This window comes from Odontomachus brunneus, unplaced genomic scaffold (assembly GCF_010583005.1).
Source record: "Odontomachus brunneus isolate Ranch 3 - 2012 unplaced genomic scaffold, Obru_v1 Obru_scaffold_110, whole genome shotgun sequence".
Classification (NCBI taxonomy): domain Eukaryota; kingdom Metazoa; phylum Arthropoda; class Insecta; order Hymenoptera; family Formicidae; genus Odontomachus; species Odontomachus brunneus.
This window is the reverse complement of record NW_022639560.1, coordinates 888320-912798: the sequence shown is the minus strand read 5'-3', so window position 1 is coordinate 912798 and position 24479 is coordinate 888320. Positions and strand designations below refer to the sequence as shown.

The window sequence follows — 24479 nt, the reverse complement described above, 5'->3', positions numbered from 1 at the left end:
TATATATATATATATATATATATATATATATATATATATATATATATATATATATATATATATATATATATATATATATATGAGTTAATTCAATTTAAAACCGTTTAATTGACAATTTCAACAGATTTCAACAGATTCAGTCGAGGACTGTTCAATTAACGATTGATGTCCACGAATTCAATCAGAGATCGTACAATTAATAATTGAACCTAGCACATTTAATTAAAGATCATTTAATTGGCGGTTGGTATGAGCAAATTCAATCGATTTAATCAAAAAGTGATCAATGACAATTGGTGTGACTTCTCGACGAGAATCCTACTTAGCGCTTCTCAATCATCGGCATCTTTCACGATGCCACGATATTCTAGATATTGTGAATATATATTATCTACAAAACCAATTATAATTTTGAATAATCGATTGCTCTTCGATTTAATTGACTGAATTTGCTTATATCATAGACATAATGCTCGAATTTTTACAATCGTAGACGCAAATGCAACCAATCATGCCGCCGAAAAATTCTGAGGTATTTACAAAAGATATGGAATTTAAGCTAATTGATTTAGTAGAGTGTAGACCTATCCTATGGGATAGCACTTCTGAGCTCTACAAAAGAGCTGATTTTAGAGATATGACTTGGGAAGATGTGGTTTGCTCCTTCCAGTTCTATAATATTTTCTTCACATATGTTTAGGTTTAGGTTATAAAACGTATCTGCATCTAGCATCAAAACGCAATCACTCGACGCTTGCAGTTGCTAGTGTGATTGAACATTTAATCATAAAGCGCAAACGCAGTCGCCAATCGCTAGTGTGATTCGAGCATAAGGCCTGTTCTTTGTAGCTGCACTGCTGAACTGGTGCAATAAGTTAGAGTGAAAAAACGTATATTTGTCTCACTTCAACTTATTGCACCAGTTCAGCAGTGCAGTTACAAAGAACAGGCCTATAATAAGAATAGACCGAGCGTGAGGCGCGAAACCTGAAGATTAGATGGAAAGAAACGGAAGATGATGCCGTATATCTTTCTCTCTCATTCTTTCCTGGATAAAGGAAGAAAAATACATGGCACCTGCTTTCTGTCTTTTTCTATCTGATCTTCATGGCTAAGTAGAAGACAAGCTTAACACACAAATTAAATTAGCTACGTCAATTAAATAGTCTTTAATTAAATTGTTAATTGAACGATTCCCCTCGCTCATATCAATTGTCAATTGAACGGTCTTTAATTGTATTCATTAAAATCAATCGTCAATTAAACATCCTTCGATTGCTTTAGCTCGAATTAATCGTCAATTAACTCAAAAGGTTTTCACAGAATATCTTCTCTAAAGATATTCTGAAAACGTTCTTACATGCTGAGATCGTTTCCAGGATATTCTCTGGAGATCTTGTGCCATCTGATGATTGAATCGAAACATATTTATTCAAGTCAATTACTCAGTTGTGAAAAATTTAATTGATATTTTAATAGCTCTGCTTATGTAACAAAACAAAAAAATCCTTTGGCTTGAAGTCGAAGCTCCAGCAAACAATTGAAGATGAAATTGCAATTCGTCGTTAGCCTAAATGGACCTTAACAGCTATTTTATCAAGTTCACAGGAAGATCTCGAAAATACCGAGTGTCCATCTCTATATCACGCGATTGCGGTTGTATTTATAGATAGAAAATCTGCAAACGGACATATTCTCCGATGGAAAAGCCTGCGGTTGGAAACGCGTCAGTCGAGAGAAGCATCAGAATAGTGATAGACTCCATTGAAAATCTAGTAAGTCTCCTTTGTGTGTAATCGAACGATTTCGCAATCGCAAGAGAATCTTATATCTTTTGTGGAAAAGACCGTGAAGGAAGGAACCGGCGTGTCGTTCGTCGTGATACATAATGACGCAGTGCTCGGAGAGAGTATCCCCGTTACTATCGATCCCAGCTTCCAGGAATCCTCGCAAATTTACGACGTCAATTTCGCCGTGGAACTTTCATTTGTAATCGGGGATCATGGTCGCGTGGATTCACTTGTATCGACGCCGGTCTTAGGTAAAACACGCTTTTATATGATGACCTGGGTTAAGAGAAGAAATATTTGATAAATATGCAGTATAACATTCTGACCTTGGATTTATTTCAAACTGTGTAAATTTGTATTTTTTAACACGTAGAATTGATTTCTGAAAGCGAAAATTGTTGTTAATTTTTCGTCTTCTTGATGAGCGGCAATTTTCGCTTTCATCAATTCTACGTGTTAAAAAATACAAATTTACAAAGTTTGAAAAAAATCCAAGGTGAGAGCGTTATAACTGTATATTTACCAAATATTTAAAAAATAGTGAACATTTATCAAAAATTGTCGTTCATTTTTCGTTTTCTTGATGAACGGCAATTTTCGCTTTCATCAATTCTACGTGTTAAAAAATACAAAGTTTAAAAAAAATCCAAGATGAGAGCGTTATAACTGTATATTTACCAAATATTTAAAAAATATGAATGAACATTTATCTGATGAGTACTCTATACGGAGAGAATATTGTAGTAAAAATTACGATCCAATTTCAGTAACAAGAAAAACAACGTCATTACTAAATCGTTATTGAAAAAGTGACTTGTAACGGTAACGACGTTACGGAGTAACGCGTTACTTCCTAACCCTGTCCGTCAATAAAATTCATTGTTCCGGTTTTTTTAATTGCGATTAGAATGACGTTAACGTCTCACGCTTTCACCGTCTCACTAGTCAAGGTGACGCACGCTGCTCCAGATCAACCTGATACCGTTGGATCAAACGCGGAATCCAAGAGGAGGGCGAAACCGAGCGCACAAAGGCAGACCTCGCAAGACGTAATTGGTTTCTGCAGTCTCGACTTAATGCCGATATTGCTAGGTGACGGGTTCGGATTATCGCGTTCAACTGAGAAAACGGGACTGAAGTGTCTCTCTTACGATCTCATTATCAGGTGAAAGATCGCTCACCGAGAGACTGATGGTGGAGACCGCGAGTCTCTCGTTCGATGCGGATGCAATCTCGTGGCAGAATCTACCTGTCCTAACTGTGACGATAACGTACGATGATGCAAAGATATTCCCCGTGGACGCGAAGGTCAACTTTCTCAGCATCACCGTGGAGAGTATTTACAATCCACCGAGATTCTTCGCCGAAGATGAGGAATACAAAGCGGCGACTATAATGTATATTGACAACGAGGTACATTGTACTTTTTTAACTCCTTGTTTGATAAGGAGTTCCTAAAATTTGTGATGAATTTTCCTAAAGTTTGTAATGAGTACATTTTTTTAAAAGACTTATATTATTAAGGCTTCTTGTGTGTATCTCGCCGGCCATATCTGATCATGTCTATTATGACTTGTGACGTCAGAAGCGAGGAATGAAATGCTAAAGATACGTCTCTTACTAAGTCTCACAGAGAAACTTTCGTCTTTTCGCCACAGTTCCCGGAAAATCTGATATTCGGAGATGGTGTGTGGACGAAGTATCGTGATATAGAGAGAACGAAACGATGGCAGAGTCTATCAAAGCTACAAAGTCGTGCCAGATTATCCAAATGCAAGCTCGGCCGTGATTATGCAAATATAAGAGACACTCTCACTGTGAAGCTCAATGTAGAAGTGAGTGATTTCTTGGAGTGAGCGTAATATTTCGATAAAGTCGTGAGTTATCGCGCAATTTGTAGGAGAGAGTGCTGAGGGAACAGCCCAGGATCGAGTGGAATTTCATGAGTCGTAAGGTGATATACGATGCAGGCTTGCAGATCATGCAGAAACACATTAACGAGTACATATTTTTGCGAAAATCCTTCAGATAAAAGCCAATAAAAGCTCGTGCCGACATCACATTTTCTTTTTTTACAGACACAGATATTGGCCGTTTCAATTCACGGTGGTCGTAAAAAGCGCGGAGGACAGTGTTAAGTTAAAAATGGAGGGACCGACTAGACGTCAGCTTTACCAGTGTTACGTCGATATGTCGGAGCTGCTTCTACCGGGAAGTAAGCGCGCGAATGAATGTGAAAATAATGAATGAATGTAAATCCGAGTATAATAGATTTTTGAAAAATATATAAAAATAATAATCTTTTTTACGTGTAAACGCTACTAAGACTTGATGTGATTACACATTCGATAAAAATCTTTTCTACGTGTAAACGCTACTATCATTTAATGTGATTATACACTTGATATCGATCATTAATTTCTTTCTCGTAGAAACTAGTACTCGCGTAATGGCACAATTGTACACGTACAATCCGTCTGATATGGCAGAGAAGACCGGTTTGGAGACGGATATTTTGGATACGGATCCTTGGAACGGAAATTCGAGGGAACAAGAACAGAAGAACATGAAGCTTGAGGTTAGCCGAGCGTGACGTTTATATTTGCAAATTTCCTGTGCGAATTTCTCTGATCTATTTTTGAAACTTTTTGTATAATATCTTGAGGATTAATATTAACATAAATATTAACATTCTCGAGTCTTTTGTGATTTCTCTCTCACGCAGTCTATGGACGTCGAGAAAGTGGCGCCAAGCGTTCCGTTGATTTCGGAAAATGGCGAGCCCGTATTTGTTATAATTGAAATCACGCTTTATTATCCAATTATTCCTCGTGCAATCGAAACTGAATTTTCAGATATGTAAGTATCATACGAGTCCTAATTTGAAATCGAATTTGACCTATAACTTAGAAGATATATTCACGTAGAACAGAAAACTTTGATGAAGCCAAAATTATAGGAAAATGATAAAAAAATTCACTTTTCAATAATAATTCGATGATTTTCTCGTCATTATGATGTCATTTTAATATAATTTGATTCTCTGTTTTGTATTGTTTAAAAATAATTTTTATATTCTTTAGTTCTTTGTAAATTATTATTATTTAATAAAGTTATTTTCGTAAATATTAATATTTAAAAAGAAATGTAGGATATAATTTTTTTAAATTTAAACATTCTCTTGATTAAATATCACTTATCAAAACTTTTCAATTCGTAATTTTCTTCCAATTTTATCATTTTTCTATTGACTTTTTAGAATTATGAAACACTTGATAGGTGAATTATGAAACTCTTAGTGAATATAATTATATATTTTTTTATTAATTTATATATATATATATATATATATATATATATATATATTTATAAAAAGTTATATCGTTTGCCTTACATTAATCGCTTTCATTTTGATTCTATTTATTTTGCCAGAATCGAAAAAATGATGATGCCGAGGCCACCTAAACCTCGTTACGCTTATTCTGGCGACATGGCAGAGGAGCAATACGCAACTTGCATTCGAAAAATGGCGGAAATCATCACCGAGAGTTACCGAGTACACTAAGCTTCTCATATCGCGCATTATCCGGACACAAGAACTAATTACATCGAATAGGTTCGATATCATAAATTAAGCTTTCGCAATCTTTTCATCCTAGGATTTTCGCGAGGAAAAGGGACGGGAAAAGTTATCCGCGTCGCAGAGGCGTGAGGACGGTTCTACTGTCGAAGAGACAGGAGAGGCGAAATATTGTTTCACTCCCGAAGAGGTGCGACAATTTTTGTCAACGACGTTATATTGCCTCGCCATCGTGCGCGCTCTCATTGCGGCAATTTTCCTCAGGACGAGTTGACCTGTTTCACGCAATATCTGTATAAAACTGGCGTGTACCTGAACGTACGTAGCAGCCTGAAGGCGAAAGTGATCATGCTGCTGGATCAGAAATTCAACGTGCACATGAGCAACGTGGAATCCGTCGAGAGTCAGGTTTGTCGTCCAGCAACAGCGAGATGTCCACGCCGGAAATGAGCTTATACGAGCTTTTGAGAGCGTAGACTCGTTTATGTGTTTACATCGCGATTGAACGCGGAAGAGCGCGCTCGCCAAAATCACAATTTGTATCCGTAGAATTTCGTAGCATCCACGTATACGTATCTCGTCGAGCAGATGCACTTAGTTCTTAATAAAATCGTGGAGAGTCGCCTCGCGGACGATTCATCGGGAAACCCGATCAGCACGGATTTATATTTCTACGCCGAGGAAGCTTACGAATTAGGACACACGGACGATGCGAGGAGACATTACCGGGCTGTAAGCATTACCGGGCTCGATATACTCTACAGAGTGCCATACTGAGATAAGTTATCCGATAAAAAAATTAACAAACGGATATTTCCGATAAAAATATCGATGAATGTTTGTATCCTACCAGGAAACATAAGATAAGAAATATTGCTCTCCCTTCGAGTTTTACTTCCAATTCGGTAACGCATTAGGTGCCGCTTTGATCTCCATTAATTATACCATCCAAAAGTTTAACTGGTGATCGAATTACTAAAGATGAAGGTACAGAAGAAAAGTAATTTGAAGTTAATATATCTTTTACCTCTTTTCATTGGCTTTCTACTGGCGGTGTAATCAATTTTAGAAACAATGCAATTAATTATGTCTTGTACGTAAGTTAAGGCAATGCTGAAACTGAAAACTTTACCCACAGAACACTGACATTTTTCTGCAAAGTTTACGTCGCATTGATTAAATAGAATTAAAAATGCTTTTACGCAATGAAAGTACGTGCAAAAATAAATAGGAGCATATGAGCTCGATATGTGAGGAAAACGAAACAAGAATTTTAAGTGTAAAATCTCAAGCTGTCATATTTGCCTAATCCAAAAGTTCTGCAGCTTGTACATACCGAAAGTGTGGATGCTCTAAACAGAAAAATTTTGAAGAACATTGCTCTACCTTCGCATCTGCATTTGGAAGCTTAAGAATATCGAAAAAGTTTGCAGAAAGATTTCTATATATATATAGTCAGGTTTTCCGTTGAATATGGTAAAACAAGATTGAGAAAAATAATTGGCTAGCCCAGCAAATTCTCTGCTGGTCTAGTAAAATCTTTTCGTTATTATATGGACAGTAAAAAGATTTGCTAAGAGTACTAATCATTATTTGCTGGATATAATTTGCTGAATCTACAAATTATTTTGCTATAAGAACTATGATGGATTTATATAAGCAGTTGCAATATTGCTCTGACAGCAAATAAATTTGCTAAGAACATATTATTTGGTATCAATAGCAAATTAACGTGATTCTTAGGACAAATACACTCAACAAATTTTTTCTATCCTGGCAACAAAACTACTTCTGCTCTGATAACGAATAATTTGTAAAATTAGTTACGTCAACTAAATTTTTTTGATATCACTACGAATATGCAGTAGCAACGACGATTTTACTAAAAGAGCAAAATTATTTTCCTCTGTGAAAGCAACACACATTCATGTAAGTTTTATATATACAAGAAATACGAAAAGGATTATGTTAGTGACTGTTTTATTATGTTTTATTATGTTAGCGTGATTATGTTAGTGACGATCGTCTTTGCATTATCGACATTGTTCGAGTTCGTCATCGACTCCGGCATCCTCTTAATAAGACATTGGTTGTTACCATGGTGGGTCGGCTACGAGTAATCATCGCAGCACGTAACGCGTTGACGGACGTTATCTCATATATCTCATATATAAAAGTGTATATATTCTTTTCACAGGCAATCGCAGTTGACGAAAGGAATCCCGTAGCATGGACCAGGTATGCGATCTTCCATTTGAAAATCGGCGATGTGGAACGCGCGAAAGAATGCAGCCGTGAGGCGATTCTTCTGGACAGACGGGACAAAATTGCGTATGTGAAAACGCTCAGAGATGTATTTTCTTCCTTTTTAAATTCGTACTGAATGGAGAAACAATGTAGATCTCGAGACACGGAATGTCTACACAGAGAGCTGAAAAGAGCCGAGAGATACACGCATTTCGAATTACATTTCTCCATCGTGTCTTTACTTGCGACACGATAAAGTAATGTCATAAATATCTCCGCATTCGCGCAGTCTATCGATGTACGGACTAATTCTCGCCGGAGAGCGGAATTATCGGGATGCTGAGGTTTTTCTGAGAATCGTCACAGACTTCTACCCACGATTTGTCGAAGGCTGGGTCAACCTGCACCTGTTTTACATTCGCACAGACTACTGTCCAGGTGAATGTGCGCGATAGTCGTCTCATCTCCGTTCTCTATAACCGAGTATAAATCCGTGAAGCGGGGTCTACAATAGAAATCGTAGAGTCGTAGAAATTGACCAATCGCGGTCGATTATTCTTTTCATACTCGATCGCGATTGGTCAATTTCTACGATTTAAGACTCTACGACTTCTATTGTAGACCCCGCTTGAAGCGTCTCTCTCGTCGCAGGCATAGATCCCACTTTGCGAATCGCGAGAAAGTGTTTGCAAGACGCGGACGGGGAAACAGAGATCTCGGGTGAGAATCCGCTCTCATGGACGACGATTCACTGCCCGCGCGACAGCGTGTACACGATCGCGGCCACGTTCTTGTTGAAGCTGCACCTTTGCGATGTAATGCAGATGAAAAAATGCGCTTGAAATATTTTAAGTATTGGGTTGTGCGTTGAAAAAAAATACTTGAACGTTTATTCGTAGGATATAAAATTTATATTCACAGACATAAGTTTCATTTCACAAATTGATTTCACAGAGAAATCAACTTTACTTCGCAAAGAGAGAGAGAGAGAGAGAGAGAGAGAGAGAGAGAGAGAGAGAGAGAAACTTTATATCCCACAATTAATTTCTCAAGTATTTTTTTGTCAGTGCGTAATAATTAATTTCAAATTTTTCAGATGAAATAAAACGCTTGTATTTTTAAGTCGTTGTAAAATTTTATAAAATAATATATACGCCACGTTTTAATTTACGATATTCTGCTATGATATTCGTATACACTGAGACAAAATACCTGAACATTTATTTGCGGGATACAAAGATGATTTACGTAAAACAAAGTTTATTTCTGCAAAATAAAATTTATTTCTGTGAATCAACTTTCATTGCCACAAACAACTACAATAATATCACAAATAAATTTTCAAGCACTTTTTTCAGTGTACATTATTTCATGGAATTATAACATCTCTCACACAATACAATCGTTTTATTTCGCCCGAAAAACTCGGTTTTATTTATTAAACGACGCAATATATTTTTTATATTTAAATACACGTGAGCGTCGTCACGCTCGATATTCGTGCAGTTTGCTGGCGTTGCATTGGCGGAGGAGATGTCTCATGTTGGTCGAGCTACGCATGTCTTGTATTATCTGGCCGTGCAACACTACCTGTCGCGCCGATACCAGGACGCTTTGTTGCATTTGGAAGAAGCTAAACGCATCTACGGAATGGTTGGTCGATCATAAAGATTCCAATCATGGGTCGAGTCCTAATTTCGAGTTGCACTTGGCAAATACAAATTAATACATTTTGATGAAAACTATGGAGTATATTTTTATATTCTTTAGTCTATTTATAACTATCACGTTGAGATGTTACTTTTACATACAAGTAGTATCAATAATTCAGGAAGAATGTGAAATGTTATTTTCTTTACCGCTTTCATGGAATCGCGAAACTCTTTTAGTAAAGTATTCATAATTAGGATCACTATTTATAAATAGCGTAATCAATTGTATTAATTACAATTTATGATATTTTATTCTACTATAATTATTAATTATATTAATGATAAAATTAGTACATAATATTACTTAATTTAGTGTATAATCCTAAAAATATATATATACCCAGCAAGGTGACGTCTAAAGACGTCATTAAAACGTCATAGACGTCTTAATAACGTCTTAATGACGTCTTTAGACGTCACTTTGCTACCTGGATATATATATATATATATATCCAGGTAGCAAAGTGACGTCTAAAGACGTCATTAAAACGTCATAGACGTCTTAATAACGTCTTAATGACGTCTTTAGACGTCACTTTGCTACCTGGATATATATATATATATATATATATATATATATATATATATTATGTACATATACATATATATATATTTGCAAATATTATGTACTACCTGAAGCTTGTCAATGTCCATTGTGTTCAGGATTATTCGATAAGCAGCTTAATGGGGCATTGCCATTTCCAAGAGGGTGATTTCGAGGAAGCTATACGTCGCTACGAATTCGCCAGCACGGTGTTCAATAGACCAGATGATTTGCATCTCGTGTGGATGAGGTAAAGCTGTTCGGTATCGCTAACAAAAGACGATCGTCGAGTCGTTCACGTCGACATTGTGATGCAACAGAATGGGACTGTGCTACGAGGACGTCGGTGATTACGAGCGCGCATTAAGAGTCTTCCTCGGCGCGTGCGACACTTCGCCGACGGCGGAGACGTGGCTCGGCGCGGGGATCGCGTTTTACGAGGTGAATTTGATGGTCGTCAATAGAGTCGCCGGTTCGAAATTCGCAAGTTCATCCCCGAATGGATTTACACGCGGGGAACTCCCTCCCGCGAAGGCGGCGCGTCTTTACAAAGCTTACTGTCTTCAGCTGCGGCGATTCAAGGAAGCCGAGATCGCCCTGATTGAGGCTAATGAGATCGATAATCGCAATGTGACCGTTTGGAAGTACCTGTGCCTGTTGAACGCAGCTCTGCAACGGCGCGACGAGTTTCAGCAATGCTACAGACAAGCGACTCGGGTGAAAAGCCATTAGAAAGTCGAGTGGTTTTTATCGCCACCATTGTCGTAGTTCACGTGACACGTTGTCGCTCTTGCAGGACAATGCGGATTTCTCCCTGGAAAAACGATCCCTCAAACCGCGGAGAGAACTGCCGACGTCGGTCGCGCTCTAGATGCTGTGTGCCGTTCACATATAAGTTTCCTCTTTAATTCGGAGATTCGATCAGTCTCACGGCGTGGATCGCGATGAAATCAGCGGTGAGTCGCTCGAGTGCAAACTCGCTCGCGAATTCACTTTCCGTTCAACTGTGTGTTTTGCAATTCACTTCGAGGGTATGAATTGTAAGGCAATTTTGCGATCCATGTTTTCTTTCGAGCTATGTTCACTAAACATTTTCTATTCAGTATTGCTATTATAATTATTATATCTATCCCGTAAGTGTTGAACCCTTTTTTCCAAGAACATTCTGTAAAGACAAAATTCTTTTAAGAAAGGAGGAGATTCATATATAATTTAGATACAGAGTAAGTCACCTAATATTAGATTCTAAAATATATATGTTATCTTTTTGTTAATAGGAAATGTGTGGAATAAATTGTGAAGTTTGAAGAGTTAGCTGATCACAATACTTATCCCTTAGACATTTTCTTCTAATATTAAAAAGATAATATATTTTAGAATCTAACGTTAGATGATTCACCTTGTATATAAAAGTCATGTAATATCATATATATAATTTTTCCCAGAGCAAACATTGATATTTTCAACTCACTTGATTTATGAATTGTTGAATAATCGCAGGACTATTTCTCTCATTGCAGTGTGCTCTGTTCATACTCGTTCTGCTTCAAGCAATGTTGACAACCAATTGCGGCACGCGGTCGAGCGATGTCTCGCGACATCGAACTATAGAAGAAGGTAATGTCGCCGACGACGGTGCAGCAATAGTTGTTTCTGGACACTTTCAAATCCAGACGTCATTATTCTAAATGAATAAATGCAAATATATGACGTGAAATAACGATATCGCGATACGTACACATTTGATTGGAGGAATATGCAATTACTATTTGTTCTCAGATGACGTTCCACGTGTCAAAATAAAGGTATTTCGTAGTCCCACCGAAGAGGCAGACGGCGAGTCGTTTGCTACTTGGGGATATTGGATCAAACAGCCCAACAACAAATGAAACAATCGGTTCTACACTAATCATTTTCGCTGTGCATGATCTCTACTGTGCAATATCGTTATATGTCATGAAATTAGTCTTTCAATAACGCGGCGGGTTTTTATTAAATGCTAAAGTTTCTAGTTATTGTATTATTAATATATATAAAAGTTCATCACCTTCAAATATATACAATTTATATCTGCAAGCGTATTTTAATTTAAACAATTATACTTTCTATAATTTTAATATCAATTGATGTTTTTCAAATATACGTAATACGCCTCAAATATATATTTTCAAACTGATTATTTCTTAGTTACATTATGCGTGCCATTTTGAGACAAAATGTAAATTATGTAACAACTGATAAACTTGTGTAATTTGTATAATAAAACTTGTGAATTTGTGTAATTAAAAATATTGATTATAAAAAAATCATTCATAATTCGCTCATACAAACATTGTTGTACATTGCCTATCTGTACATAATGTTTAAACTGCTTATAATGAGTGTGATATTACAATCGCATACGGATGTTTTTTAAAAAAAGTTGCATCAATTATATAATATTAACTAGATATCTGAATACTTATTATGATCATATATTGTAGTTTTCAAAGTACGTATCTACTAAAACTAAATTTACTTTGTTATGATATATAAGATAGAATACGTTCCTTGAACTTGTATCTTATTTGTATAACGTTCCGTTAATAATTTTATTTTGGCGATCAAGCAACGGATAGTTTTCATCTTATAATACCAATATTAATTTTGACAATGACATTCCAATATTAAAAGGTCCGTTTGAAAATCTAAAATTACATTTGATTGTTTATACATCGCACTGTGCACATAATTATTATACAACATACGAATATTCTCTTTCTTCTATTTTCTCTCTCATTCTCACTTTTAGCTATAACAAGAGAATAGAGAACCATCCTTTTCTTTTTAGATAGGAAAAGAAAAGAAGGAATCAAAACGATGGAGGAGCGGACGAAAGAGTGTTCGCGCGTTTATATGGCTTTCGAACGAACTTTTCTAATTAGTAGAGACTGTCAAAAATTGTTCGAACATTGCTGAATAATCTTTTAGATTTTCAATTAATTCAGCAACTTATCTGTAGAGCTTCTTTTTGTCGTTAAGTGTTTCCCTCCATTCGTACCACAGCTGGAACTCGTACCTCGCATGTAACCCGACATCAATAAATTCTACTGATCCATATGATATGTATGTCATATCTTCAGAGTACGTTCATAATAGTCCGAATTTTCTTTGGAAATCATTTTAGAACGAATGTATAACGCGCGTTAAATTTTCGTCGTTTTCTTCGATGTTTCGTGTAACAGGCAACAATTGTATCTTTATCTTATCTATCAAGTTTATATTATAACTAATTTAATTTAATCGTCTAATTGAGCCTCTGGCGTTTTATCCCTTTGTTCACTGAAATATACGCTTGAGCTGCTGTTGATGGCTGCCTGACGTGTGAGCTGTTGTACACTTCCGGTGACTCAGCCTCGAAAAGAGTCGATCTGTTGAGAGATTGCAATATTTATATTACCAAACTACAACACGTATACTAACGTAATCGAAGTAACATATCGTCTTTTATTACTTCTCCTAATAGCACCAAACATTTATCATTGCGCTGCACAGTGAGGCTAAAAGTATCAAAAACTGACAGAAAGTAAAAAAATTGAAATCGTAAAGAATGCACATTATATACACAATTAATAGAAAATACCCGTATATATGTTTCTGATACATTTGTCATTTTGACTGTCGTTATCACTGTTATCGTCTGTCAAAACGTAACTTTCAAGCGTTTGTACATATGCCAAATTCGTGTTGTCGTTTCATATTACAATATAATTACAGTATAATTCATTATACTGTAATTATATTACAGCATAATATATTACAGTATAATTCGATTTTCTTAAAATCATTTCAACATAGAAACGACATTTGCAGGTGTATTCTAATCAGATATTTGTATAAATAATTAAGTTTCATTTTTTTTTATAACGAGTATTACATTGTTTTAACTCGAGAATTTCTTATTAAAATATAAAAAAATTTTCAATATTTATTATTATGCCTGTGATATTTCTCTCGACTTCGAAATTTTTCTTGTTAGTTAATATATTTAGTGACTAATAATATCAGAAAAAGAAATATTGCGCGTTTTTGTGTGCCTTTTAAAATATTTAATGTTTTATATCTTTAATTATACAACTTCATTCTATTATTTTATCATGTCATAACTATTTTAATTCTTATTTTTAGTCTTAATAAATTTTTCTTAAAACAATATTCATTATTATTAGTTTATTGTTATTAACAAACAATACGACTTAATATTATATACTATATATGTTATATATATATATATATATATATATATATATATATATATATATATATACACACACTAAATGAAATATGTTTCTGTTAATTTAGTTTAATTATAAGAAAATTACCTATAAATCAATTTCAGTAGTGTCGTACAAAAATGTTAGAAAATAATTTTATTACTTTAAACATAACTTGCCCCACTGTGTGCACTGTAGCGTAGTGAGAACTACACTCTTGCAATCCATATAACCTTGGTGTTTTCAGAGTTTGAATGTATGGATTAACCACAAAAGGTTGGTCGATACTATAAATTGATGATGTTTGTGCTGCATTTGAAACATTTATGATGGATACTTTGAAATAGTATCCTAATTCCTTTAGTTCCTTCTCTGTTTCATAGTTATACGGATTAGAAGCTAGATAAGTCTCAATGATTATCGGATAATTTCTCAACAGATGCACCAAATACCGTGCATTATCATAAGCATTCATGATGTTCGACTTACATGTCTTTATTACATCTATTAAGGAATTGACCTGCAAAAAAAATATTAATATGTTAGATACCAAATGTGTTTCTTCTCTTGATCCACTATCAGGTAAAGATAAAAGTAACACACTACGTGACATACAACTTTTTACAAACTCGATATGAATGTAGATATTATCGATATGAATGTAAATTACACAGTTATAGTTTGTAAGTTCATTATTTAGCTTTTGACTAACCACTTCATGATTATTGTCGAATGAATGTGGTATCGTTTCGAAATAATGTAACACGTCCTCCACTTTTATTATCTTTATATGTTCAAATCTATTTAAATGGGGGCTAGTGTCAAGTTGAGCGGAGTTATTCTCGGACAAGCACTGTAACAACGATTCAATAGAGTAATTCTCCTTAAAAACTAACAAGTTTCTTGTAGCTCATGTAAAAACCACTATATATAAGAAGACTATACATCTTGCCAAAAAGGATACGCACCGTATTGTGTGTCCCTTGTTGTATGTGCAATTGGTTTTGCGGACCTGATGTAGGTGGATAGAAATTCATGGCCATTTCCGTTACCTGTTGTACTATGCAAGTCACCGTTGATACTTGTGTTGCTGCCGCTACACGTAGAGTCCTTGTAGAGTCGTTCGCTTACTAAAGCGTCGTCTACAATGAGAACTTAAGCCGTAAGACTTAAGCTTTAAGCTTTAAGTCGTAAGAAATTGGCCAATCACAGCCGATTATTTTTCTTATAATTAACTGTGATTAGTCAACTTTTTACGACTTAAGGCCTAAAGCTTAAATTTTATGGCTTAAGTTCTCATTGTAGACGACGCTTTACGCGATTATAACGTGATAAGACACATTGCAACATTACTCTTCTTGTTCATTATTATTATTTTTAATAGCTATAAGTGGTTACTATTATTTTTTAAAGATAATAGATTGTATTATTGTTTATTATTTCTTATGGCAACTCAATTGAGTAGAAGTCGATACTAAGGTGGGCACAACGACAGCGCCAATTGTTTGCGTCAGCGCGTTGTTGTTAAACTGGGACAGTCAAACTTGGACAGGTCAAATTACATACAACTTTTCTTTAGATTTCTTTAGATACAACAGATCGAACGATTTGGCTAGACGGCACGACGTCGATTCAATTTTTAGTAGTCTTATAAGCTTTCTCTTTTACTAACAAATCCGAAATCACTTACCACGCTTACCGATGAATGTACCACTGCTACTGGTGTGTTGCTTTATTCACTCTACAAACAGAATTATATTCTGTTATATTTGTAATGCATTTAATGTGACTTTTGTTACAAATCACGCTGATATGTATTACTGACACAACAGATTGTCGCGGCACCCGTTGTAAACCCTAGTAATGTTTTGCGCGATGATAAATGTAAAGTTATATGTTAAATTTTCGGCACATCAGCAGAAAATTTCTTATACACAGTACATACAGATGTATACTTGACGAGTGTCCGCAAAATACTAAGGGGGCATTTACTAGTATATGTACACGTGTATACGTCTCAAGAGATGTTGACAAACTGAATAACTACAAATATTCATTCGTACACAGAATATGTCGAATAACCGAAAATATGGAATAAAAAGAAAGAAATAAGTTTATTATGTAATTTAAGTATATTATTTAATTTGTACCATATAAAACTATAACTAACTATCAAACTACGGATGACAGAAATTAAATCTGCAAAACTTTATGTTGTTATTACCAACGGATCGAGAGTAACAGTACGAGAAAGTTGGATTAGGATAAATTTTTGACGTATATTCGTATTTGTTGTAAACACGCAAACAGATAACACAAATGATCGATATCCAACGACATATTCTAATTGTATTAGTGTATTTAACAAATTCATGTTTTTACATAAATACTTAATGAATATTAATATTATAAGATGTCTAGTTATTTCAGACTTAATGTAACTTTTTTTTGTAACTAGTTTTTTTGTAATAACTAGTAAGATTAGTGTAACTACAATTAAATGTGTCAATTATAAAAAAAACATTCATAATTCGTAAAAACATTCTATACATTGCCTATTTGTACAGAATACTTTGTATTATTTATAATAATTGTGCCAAAGTAATATTGCAATCGTATATGGGAGCTTCAATGGGATTAGAAGAACCTGCATCAATTAAGTAAAATTAGATAGATACCTAAATACTTATTACGGAAAAAGATACATCTCAAGATTTCTGCATAGTCCACTGAAGCTAAATTCACTTTTGTCAAGATATAAAAGTTTAAACGCGTTCCTTGGAATTCATATATCTTATTTATGTTGCATTTTTCTTTTTAAGTTTTGACTTGGTGTTTAAAAGTGATGGACGATTTTAACCCCATAATATTATATACTAATATTGATTTAGACTACGATTCCGCAATACTAAGATTTGCCTAAAACCCGAAAATTACCCGAAAATTTTGGTTGCTTATGCAAGTTACATAATTATGACTACACAAACATACACGTATTCTCTTTCTCTCTCTCCTCTTGCTAGAAAGAGAATTCTCATTCTCTTCTCAGATTAGAAAAGAGAAGGAGGAATCAAAACAATAAAAGGCAGACGAGAAAGAATGTTCGAGCATGTAAGCAACTTTTCAGCGATCTTTTCTAATCAGCAGGACCTGTCAAAAATTGCTCAAACGCTGCTGAATAATCTTCTTAATTCTTAAGAAAACAAGAAAACTGATGCAACTTATTTGTAAGTCTCCTTTTATCCTCAAGTTCTTCCTTCCATTCGTATCACAGTCGTAACTCGTGACTCTCACACATGTGTACCGACATCTATAAATTCATGTAAAGTGGCGAACGGCCAATAAAGACTAGCACGCAGATATAATGCCTGATTTAACTTCTATTTCGGGAGGGTAATAATGTGTTAACATTGTCAAACACACGCGTCGAGGAATATCTCAGATTTACAATAAGCGCGGAGAATCCACCTTTCCAGGCTAGATTCGTTCCAAGTGTTGCGAAAAATACTGCATCATTCGTATTTACATAGATAAGATAAAATAAGATTACATGTTTAAGAATCTAAGAATGGTTATCGTTCAAACGTAGTAAAGAGAGGTAAAGGAGTAATATTGGAGTGAATCGGATTTCAAGTCGATTCTAATGCGGAAGGTGAATTCTTCGCGTACATTGCAAGCCTGAGAAATTCCTTGGCGCGCGTGCTCGACGCTGTTAGAACATATTTAATCCTGCTGCTGAAATAAAAGTGTAACATTTGCGCCAATATTTGCACACTAGCTGTCACTCGCTATTTTTGACTATCTGCTTGTATACCCGATCGCATACCACCACATGAGCGTATATAAGATGTCATTGATCTGTAAATTCTACTGTCCCATCTGATGCGATATCTCCAGAATACGTTCTTTGTCCGGTTGTCATAAGAAATAATTCTTGAAAAGAATACAACACGCGTGAAGCTTTCGTCGATCTCTTCGATATCTCGCGCGTCATCTCTAACCATCATATTTTTACTTTATTGATAAAGTTTATATAATAATTAACTCAAATTAACTCCCTCAGTTTCTCTTGCGCTTCTGCCCTCTATTCTCTGTTATGCCGGACAATTGATTCGGAATTTGAAAGGGACATGCATCCGTAATGTGCGAGTCGCTCATTTCTCCTGTATATATCGGTATTAACGGCGACGAAGATGAGGCCTTATTCAATATACTGTTTGGAATAGTGATTCTTAGAGAATAGTTTGTAGGGGATAGCCTGTAACAACAATTGCAGACGAATAGTAAAATATTGAAGCGACATATTGTCGTCTGCTATTCCTCCCGATAGCAATGGCTGAGAAAAACACCTTTGCAGTATGTGAAGACATGATGCTCGTTTTATAAGAATGGATGACCTAGCCGCAATATTTTGATCTAGCGATAACGTAGCAATGTCCGTCTCTGTCAAATCATGTAAAACGATGGACACCTCGAAGTCGTATTCTGGATGGTTCAAGTGCTCTTCTGTTTCATAACTGGGCGAGAAAAAGGTTGCGAAGGACATAATAGCCTCGAAATGTTCTAGCAACAACTCATACAACTGGCTTTGTGCAATATTCAGAGTATCTATGCTTGTCGATTTAAAATCATTTATTACGTCTAATAAGCAATAGTACACCTGCAAAGAAAAATATTCATACGATAGCTGCCTTCTGTTATATAAAGGTAATATAGTATGTTATAGACGACTTTTTAGAAATCGTTAATATGAATTACACTACAGTACATTCGTACGTTCGTCGTCTAGCTTTTCACTAATCACCTCTGGTTTATTTCTGAATGTGTATTTTATCTGATGCAGGTGAAGTAACATATCTTCCACTATTATTTTCTTGTTATATTCAAAGTCACCTCCACCATCTACGACCAGGTTGTGGGAAGGTTGCATGACTAAAGAACATCTGTAAGGGCGAATAGAGTAACTCTCTTTAAACAAGTTTATTGTAATTTATGTGCAAATGTGGTCTCTCTCCCGTAAAGAGAGAGACAAAAAGAGTCCCTTGATATCTCCTTATATAAAAGATTAAACAGTACGCACCGTATGCTCTATTGTCGATTGCTGTTGCGTATATAACTGATTTTGCGCACCTCACATAAATTGCTGGGGATTTATGTTATATAGACTGCCTACTTCACTATGTGAGTTATCGCCAGTGTATATGTTGTAACCGCTACACGAAGAGTCGAGTTCTTCCGTAGATAAATCCTCGCCTGTTATCGTGATGAGACACATTGTAACATTATTTCTATCATTTATTGCTATTATTTTTAATAATTATAAGTTATTATTATTATATTTTTAAGAACATTATATTGTATTATTATTGTTGATATTATTATTTCACGTAACAACTTAGTTTTTCTTATAATTTATTATTATTATTTTAAATATTTACAAGTTATTATTATTATATTTTTAATTATTGTATTATTACTCACGTAATTATTGTATTATTACTCACTTAATTTGATAAAAGTCCATATAGTGGTTGACACAATGACTACACCGATGTACTGTTATTAAGCTTATGTAGTTTCAAATTGTATATTGTCTGATATCTCTTTAGATACGACAGATCGAATAATTTGACTTGACACGACACACTGACCTCACTGTTAGTGTTAGTGTTATATTCTCGGCTATTCCCCCTCACTACATTTTAAGCCACTTTTCCGCGACGAGTGCCTGAATGTCAGTGAGGCTGATGATGTTACGTCATCAAATCTACAAACATATTACATTCTGTTACGTTTGTAATGCATTTAATGTGATTTTCATTGTAAATCACATTGGATATATTATAAATATAACAGATTGGCGTGGCACTCATTGTACACATAACATGCAGCATGGAAGTAGAATTAAAAGTGGAAGTAAAGTGTGTGGAATTTTCGACATCGCAATGGAAATAATAAAATTCTCTTTGCACAGTACAGATGTATACTTGACGACAGTCCGAGGAGCACTAAGAAAATATTTAGAAGTAGAACATATCTATATGTACGCGTCTCGAAAGTTGTTGACAAACTGAGTTGTAGTTGAAGGTATAACAGACTATGGATATCTGTAGAATGTTTCGAACGGCGTATGAATTTCCTGGACGAGTGACTTTATATCTTTTTATTAACTTGTGTCAAGTCGAGGAGAAGCTGTAGGTAAAAGGAAAAAATTTGCAAGATTTGATGCTATTGTTATCAACGAATTTATTAATTCGTTTTATCGAATTGTTAGTTATATTATTATATAACTAACAATTCGATAAAACGATATCAGAAAACATTTTCATATGTGTTCCTTGCAGAAACGTATATGAAAATACATGAGTCTTGTAGGATATGTAAAAGCTACTTTTTAATTTATATTATTTATAAGAAATAATAATAATATAATTCATATTATATAATTAATAAATTGTGCTTTGATATCAGATTATATAAAGATTATATTCTCTTATTTATGACGTCATTAGGATTTGCACAAATGTGTACAATTTGTATTGATACATAAATATGTTTCAATATATAGTATACCTAATAATTTAAATATCATGTAATGTTTTTTTTGTAAACGCGTGCTGATCTAAAAATTGTATTTTTAAACTGCTTATTTTCTAGTATTCATAGTATTGTAGGAAGTTTTTATATGCATTTAGGATGTTTATTTATCTTTATATTTTGTTAATCAAAAACAAAAAATATAACAACAATAAAATTTATTTTTTATTTAAAACATTCATAATGTATTCATAAAAAGAACTTTTGTATCGTATCGGAGGAGGAAAAAAGAGAAGGCCTACAAGAACCGCCTGTTATTAGTGCAGATTAAATTGTAGCAAGATAATATTTAATAGTGTATTAACGCACGCCAAATTGTTTTCCGGGCTTTCAACGAACACGGTGAATCAACCTTTCACAAATCGACCCTTTTAGACCCTTGTCTAGAGAAAGAGTTTCTTAGGTACTGTCATTAATCTTATACAGCTCCGAGAATTAGTTACTCTAATATAAAAGTTTGATTTTGTTTATTACGTATATTACATTTGTAGATCTACTATAAACTCGCGAGGTTTTTAATTGCATCGGAAAATCTTTCTTTTCGGTGAATTCTTGTACTTTTGCCCGGTGCATTTTATTAGGGTCAGGATTAAAAAAAGGGGGAAAAGGGAGAAAGCCGATAATTGTTTTAACGTTATTAAGAATAATTTCATGTATTCGCGTTATGTACCCTATCAGGGTGCTGTAGAGAGTATAGCGTAGGAGGTGAGAGGTTATTACGCACAATGCTAGATGGCATAGTGCGCTTGAATAATCCGTTACCACGGTAGTCCTTCCCCTACAAGGATCGCTCCACATCGACCGAGCGACGTGAAAGGATTGGACTTTACTTATGGATTCTTCAATCACACTGATCTCCAGATCTTACCTCCGGTTCTTTTTCTCTTTTAAGGAGAAAACAGTTCAAAACATTTTCTGTTCGAGAATCCGCACATGAATGGAGTGGACAGGACGGATTGGTAAGTGGACGGATTTAAAACACTTCAAAAATGGCACGAAGCGTCCTAAAGGACGCACGTGATTATTTCCGTCGCTCTCAAAAATCCTACGAAATAATGCATCTCGTGCCGTTCAATTTTGGACAATTGCTTAATCGCTCTGATGATTCGTTCTATTCCCAATAATTTGAAAAAAACACACGAAATAATACACGGCTTAATATTTGCGCGATGAGAAGATTATGACTACTCCAGATTAATTTCACTGTACATTCGTGTCCATACAGACATTTGTGTTGCAAAAATGCCTCTGGCATTGTAAGTGAACATTGTAGAGGGACAACAAAATGACAAGTTAGTTGGACATCCGTCGTGTTTCGCGGCTGCTTGAGCGAACGATAACGCGCAGAAAGATGTAGGCAGTAAGACTTAAGCAATAAGGAAATCGATCACAACCGATTATTCTCGCACCGTAAGAAGAATCATCGATTGTGGTCGATTAATTCGCTCGCTGCTGAAGTTTTGCTGCCTACGTTTCTCTGTGCACTGCCGGTCTTAAGGCCTTTGCACGTAACAAATTACAAATAACAAGTCGTAATCGTAAATCCGTTAGAAAACTGACTAGTCACAGTCGATTATTCTTCGATCGCAAGAAGAATAGTCAATTATGATTGATCAATTTTCTTACGCCCTTACGGTCACGACTAAGAAATGTTCACGGGCTTTAAGGACTATGTACAATGGGATTGGCAGTAAGACGTAAGCAAATTGACCAACCGTGGTTGATTTTTACAAGAATAATTTGGTCAATTTGCTTACTTTTTACTGTCTACTGCCAATCCTATTGTAGATGTATCTTTACGCGTCCGCTCGGCTATTCTCTCCGCCGGATCTACCGGACTCTCGTCAACTCTCGGAGCTGATCCACGTAGACGGCGTTACATTCGGGTCGAGCGCGCGCTCTCTGTGTCGGTGGCACACTGTGTCAGTGTTGCTCCGGAGACTGCGCAGCATCCCCCGCGGATAAGAGCGCGGAGCACGCAGGAGGGGCTGCGGTAGGGGTGGCATTTCGCCTTTTAATCCGTGGGTGTAGCGCCATGGTGGGGAAGCGTGATCGCGACCCTCTCGCCTCCGCCGCGCTCTTCTCGCCGATCCGCTTCCACCCCGCATGGCGCGCTCGCAACCCCTTCCCGCCGCGTCCGGCAGCTTTCCACCCCGCCGATAGAGTCTCCCCCCTACCCGTGCCACGATCACACCAGCCACCACCATCGCCGACCCTCCCGCCGTGTCGTCTGTCGTTTCCACGTCCTCTCTCACACCCTCCGTCTTCTCGCCAGGCGGGGGTCGCTACCGGTCTCCTTCTAGTGACTTTCGTCGTCGGAGGTCGCGTGACACGTGCGTGAGGGAATACCGGTCCCGGTCTCTCGATCCCGGTCCCGGCTCGCCGGAGCCGTCGCAACCGCTTCACGACGACGACAACGAGTGTCTCTTTCGCGTCGTGAAATCGCGCGCAGAAGATCGACGCCGATCGCTGACCGGTGACACTTGGTGGCTCGCCGACGACGTCGCGGTTCGTGTGACATCGCCAGAGAAACATCGCGCTTGGTGATCCATCCGTGCGAAAAGGTGGAGAGAGAAAGAGAGAGAGTGAGTAACGACGGGAAGCGCGGGTCGTGAACGTACACTCGGTGATCTATCGTCGTCGACGGTGCTCCTCGATCGTCGCGCGCGATTGTGTTTACGCGAAGTAAGGAAGTAAGTTCGCAATCTCTCCTCGGAGGAGAAGGAGCCCCGAAGACTGGTGCGCGCGCGACGCCGCGGTTTCTGATACGGAACGGTCGCTCGACTCGCCGAAGGGAACGCCGCGGCGATTCTTGTGGTGTCCCTATCGAGGACCGCGAAGTAACCCCGAGCGCATCCGCTCCTCAACGAGTCCTAACGCGCTACATCGTCCACGGTACTAGTCGTAAGTGTAATGTAACGATCGCGCGAGTGAAGCTTGCGAGCGACGCGGTGAGAGACACTGTTTTCCATCGAGATTCCTCTTTTCCTTTTGGAGCTGACTCTACTGGAGTCGCCAACGGTGGCTTAGATCGCCGTCACGGGGTGCGCTCCTTTTCATTCGTAGTGAACGTGAGCGACGTCTCGAGAGGAGAGAGAGTCGCAGCGGCCGTAATCGGAAGTCGTTGCCACTCGCATTGTGCCATTACAGCGATCGTCATTGCGCTCGCGTTGGCGGGACGTCGTTTAACATTTCCGCTTCCCCTCTGCCTCCTTCGCGCTCCGTGATCGCCGCCGCTTGTCGTCCGAATTTGTTGCCGACTGGTCGGCTAAAGAATATAAACGATCACGCCAATTCCCACCCTTCCGTCCGCGTGGAGCAAGGTAGGATGGACGGTCGCGTGACGTCCATGCACGAGGATATTTCGGGTTCGACAGCGCGGGTCCGTATCATTAATTCAGGGCGATCCCTCTGAAATAAAACGTCCGCGGCCTGGTGGACTATAAAGAGCCTTAGATCTAGGAAGCGAGACGGCGCTCTATAATTGGACCCGGTCCAACGATTTCCCCGTCTTCTCAAACCGACGCGAGACCGGATGGTTGGCTGCTAAACGGGCTATCGTCGTGAGAGCAAGGGGTGGCTCGCGGTTGCCGTAATCGCGTAACGCAACATTGGCGAAAGCGCCGCTCGGAATTGGATCTCCTTCGCGCAAGAACACGATCTCGCGGAGGGAAGAAGTAGGGAAAGAAGTGCCGACGAGAGAGAGAGAGAGAGAGAGAGAGAGAGAGAGAGAGAGAGAGAGAGAGAGAGAGAGAG

The 24479-nt window shown here is 37.0% G+C and overlaps 4 protein-coding genes across 17 annotated transcripts in view; 2 read left to right on the top strand and 2 right to left on the bottom strand.

Moving 5' to 3' along the window:
* Positions 1-1700: 1700 nt before the first annotated feature.
* Positions 1701-11946, top strand: LOC116849292. The gene is made up of 23 exons (XM_032826279.1): positions 1701-1775; positions 1846-2041; positions 2736-2882; positions 2956-3203; positions 3449-3625; positions 3691-3791; positions 3869-4005; positions 4223-4379; positions 4545-4649; positions 5223-5346; positions 5635-5778; positions 5920-6102; positions 7568-7746; positions 7907-8055; positions 8269-8432; positions 9124-9270; positions 9993-10123; positions 10194-10314; positions 10441-10590; positions 10670-10728; positions 10799-10829; positions 11394-11490; positions 11653-11946. The coding sequence occupies exons 1-23, from the start codon at positions 1701-1703 to the stop codon at positions 11760-11762; spliced, it is 3132 nt and encodes a 1043-aa protein (XP_032682170.1). The 3' UTR covers positions 11763-11946.
* A 74-nt stretch (positions 11947-12020) lies between these two features.
* On the bottom strand, positions 12021-16164 carry LOC116849308. Of its 9 annotated transcripts, none has more exons than XM_032826316.1 (6): positions 15952-16157; positions 15817-15867; positions 15095-15280; positions 14797-14979; positions 14306-14646; positions 12021-13283 (listed from the first exon to the last, which is right to left on the bottom strand). In XM_032826316.1, exons 3-6 carry the CDS (start codon positions 15167-15169, stop codon positions 13160-13162), a joined length of 723 nt encoding a protein of 240 aa, XP_032682207.1. In that variant the 5' UTR covers positions 15170-15280; positions 15817-15867; positions 15952-16157; the 3' UTR covers positions 12021-13159. The 9 variants fall into 9 exon arrangements, with proteins under 9 accessions (XP_032682207.1, XP_032682208.1, XP_032682206.1 ...); XM_032826317.1 differs by having other exon boundaries at positions 15095-15256; XM_032826315.1 differs by having other exon boundaries at positions 15095-15268; positions 15952-16156.
* Positions 16165-16622: 458 nt separating this feature from the next.
* On the bottom strand, positions 16623-20188 carry LOC116849309 (transcriptional regulatory protein SIN3-like). Of its 5 annotated transcripts, none has more exons than XM_032826327.1 (6): positions 20104-20188; positions 19631-19893; positions 19207-19379; positions 18931-19069; positions 18476-18786; positions 16623-18384 (listed from the first exon to the last, which is right to left on the bottom strand). In XM_032826327.1, exons 4-6 carry the CDS (start codon positions 19054-19056, stop codon positions 18186-18188), a joined length of 636 nt encoding a protein of 211 aa, XP_032682218.1. In that variant the 5' UTR covers positions 19057-19069; positions 19207-19379; positions 19631-19893; positions 20104-20188; the 3' UTR covers positions 16623-18185. The 5 variants fall into 5 exon arrangements, with proteins under 5 accessions (XP_032682218.1, XP_032682217.1, XP_032682219.1 ...); XM_032826326.1 differs by having other exon boundaries at positions 19958-20148; XM_032826328.1 differs by having other exon boundaries at positions 20007-20142.
* Positions 20189-22971: 2783 nt separating this feature from the next.
* LOC116849306 overlaps positions 22972-24479 on the top strand; it is a 233948-nt gene continuing 232440 nt past the window's right edge. The window contains exon 1 of one of the 2 annotated variants that reach the window (XM_032826310.1): positions 22972-23308. The gene's annotated coding sequence lies outside the window, so the exon portion shown is untranslated. Of the gene's footprint in view, positions 23309-23430; positions 23628-24479 lie in introns of those variants that run through there. The other variant, XM_032826311.1, reaches the window with a different exon arrangement.

Excerpts from the sequence above, each read along its gene's own strand:
- LOC116849292 (XM_032826279.1), top strand. The coding sequence starts at position 1,701 with ATGGAAAAGCCTGCGGTTGGAAACGCGTCAGTCGAGAGAAGCATCAGA. Across the intron at positions 3,626-3,690 it reads CTGTGAAGCTCAATGTAGAA|GAGAGAGTGCTGAGGGAACA; the intron begins GTGAGTGATTTC and ends CGCAATTTGTAG. Across the intron at positions 3,792-3,868 it reads ATGCAGAAACACATTAACGA|ACACAGATATTGGCCGTTTC; the intron begins GTACATATTTTT and ends CTTTTTTTACAG.
- LOC116849309 (XM_032826327.1), bottom strand. The coding sequence starts at position 19,056 with ATGCAACCTTCCCACAACCTGGTCGTAGATGGTGGAGGTGACTTTGAA. Across the intron at positions 18,787-18,930 it reads CATTCAGAAATAAACCAGAG|GTGTACTATTGCTTATTAGA; the intron begins GTGATTAGTGAA and ends TTTTCTTTGCAG. Across the intron at positions 18,385-18,475 it reads TGTCTTCACATACTGCAAAG|GCTATCCCCTACAAACTATT; the intron begins GTGTTTTTCTCA and ends TTGTTGTTACAG.
- LOC116849308 (XM_032826316.1), bottom strand. The coding sequence starts at position 15,169 with ATGGCCATGAATTTCTATCCACCTACATCAGGTCCGCAAAACCAATTG. Across the intron at positions 14,647-14,796 it reads AACTTACAAACTATAACTGT|GTCAATTCCTTAATAGATGT; the intron begins GTAATTTACATT and ends TTTTTTTTGCAG. Across the intron at positions 13,284-14,305 it reads GCTACAGTGCACACAGTGGG|ATCGACTCTTTTCGAGGCTG; the intron begins GCAAGTTATGTT and ends ATCTCTCAACAG.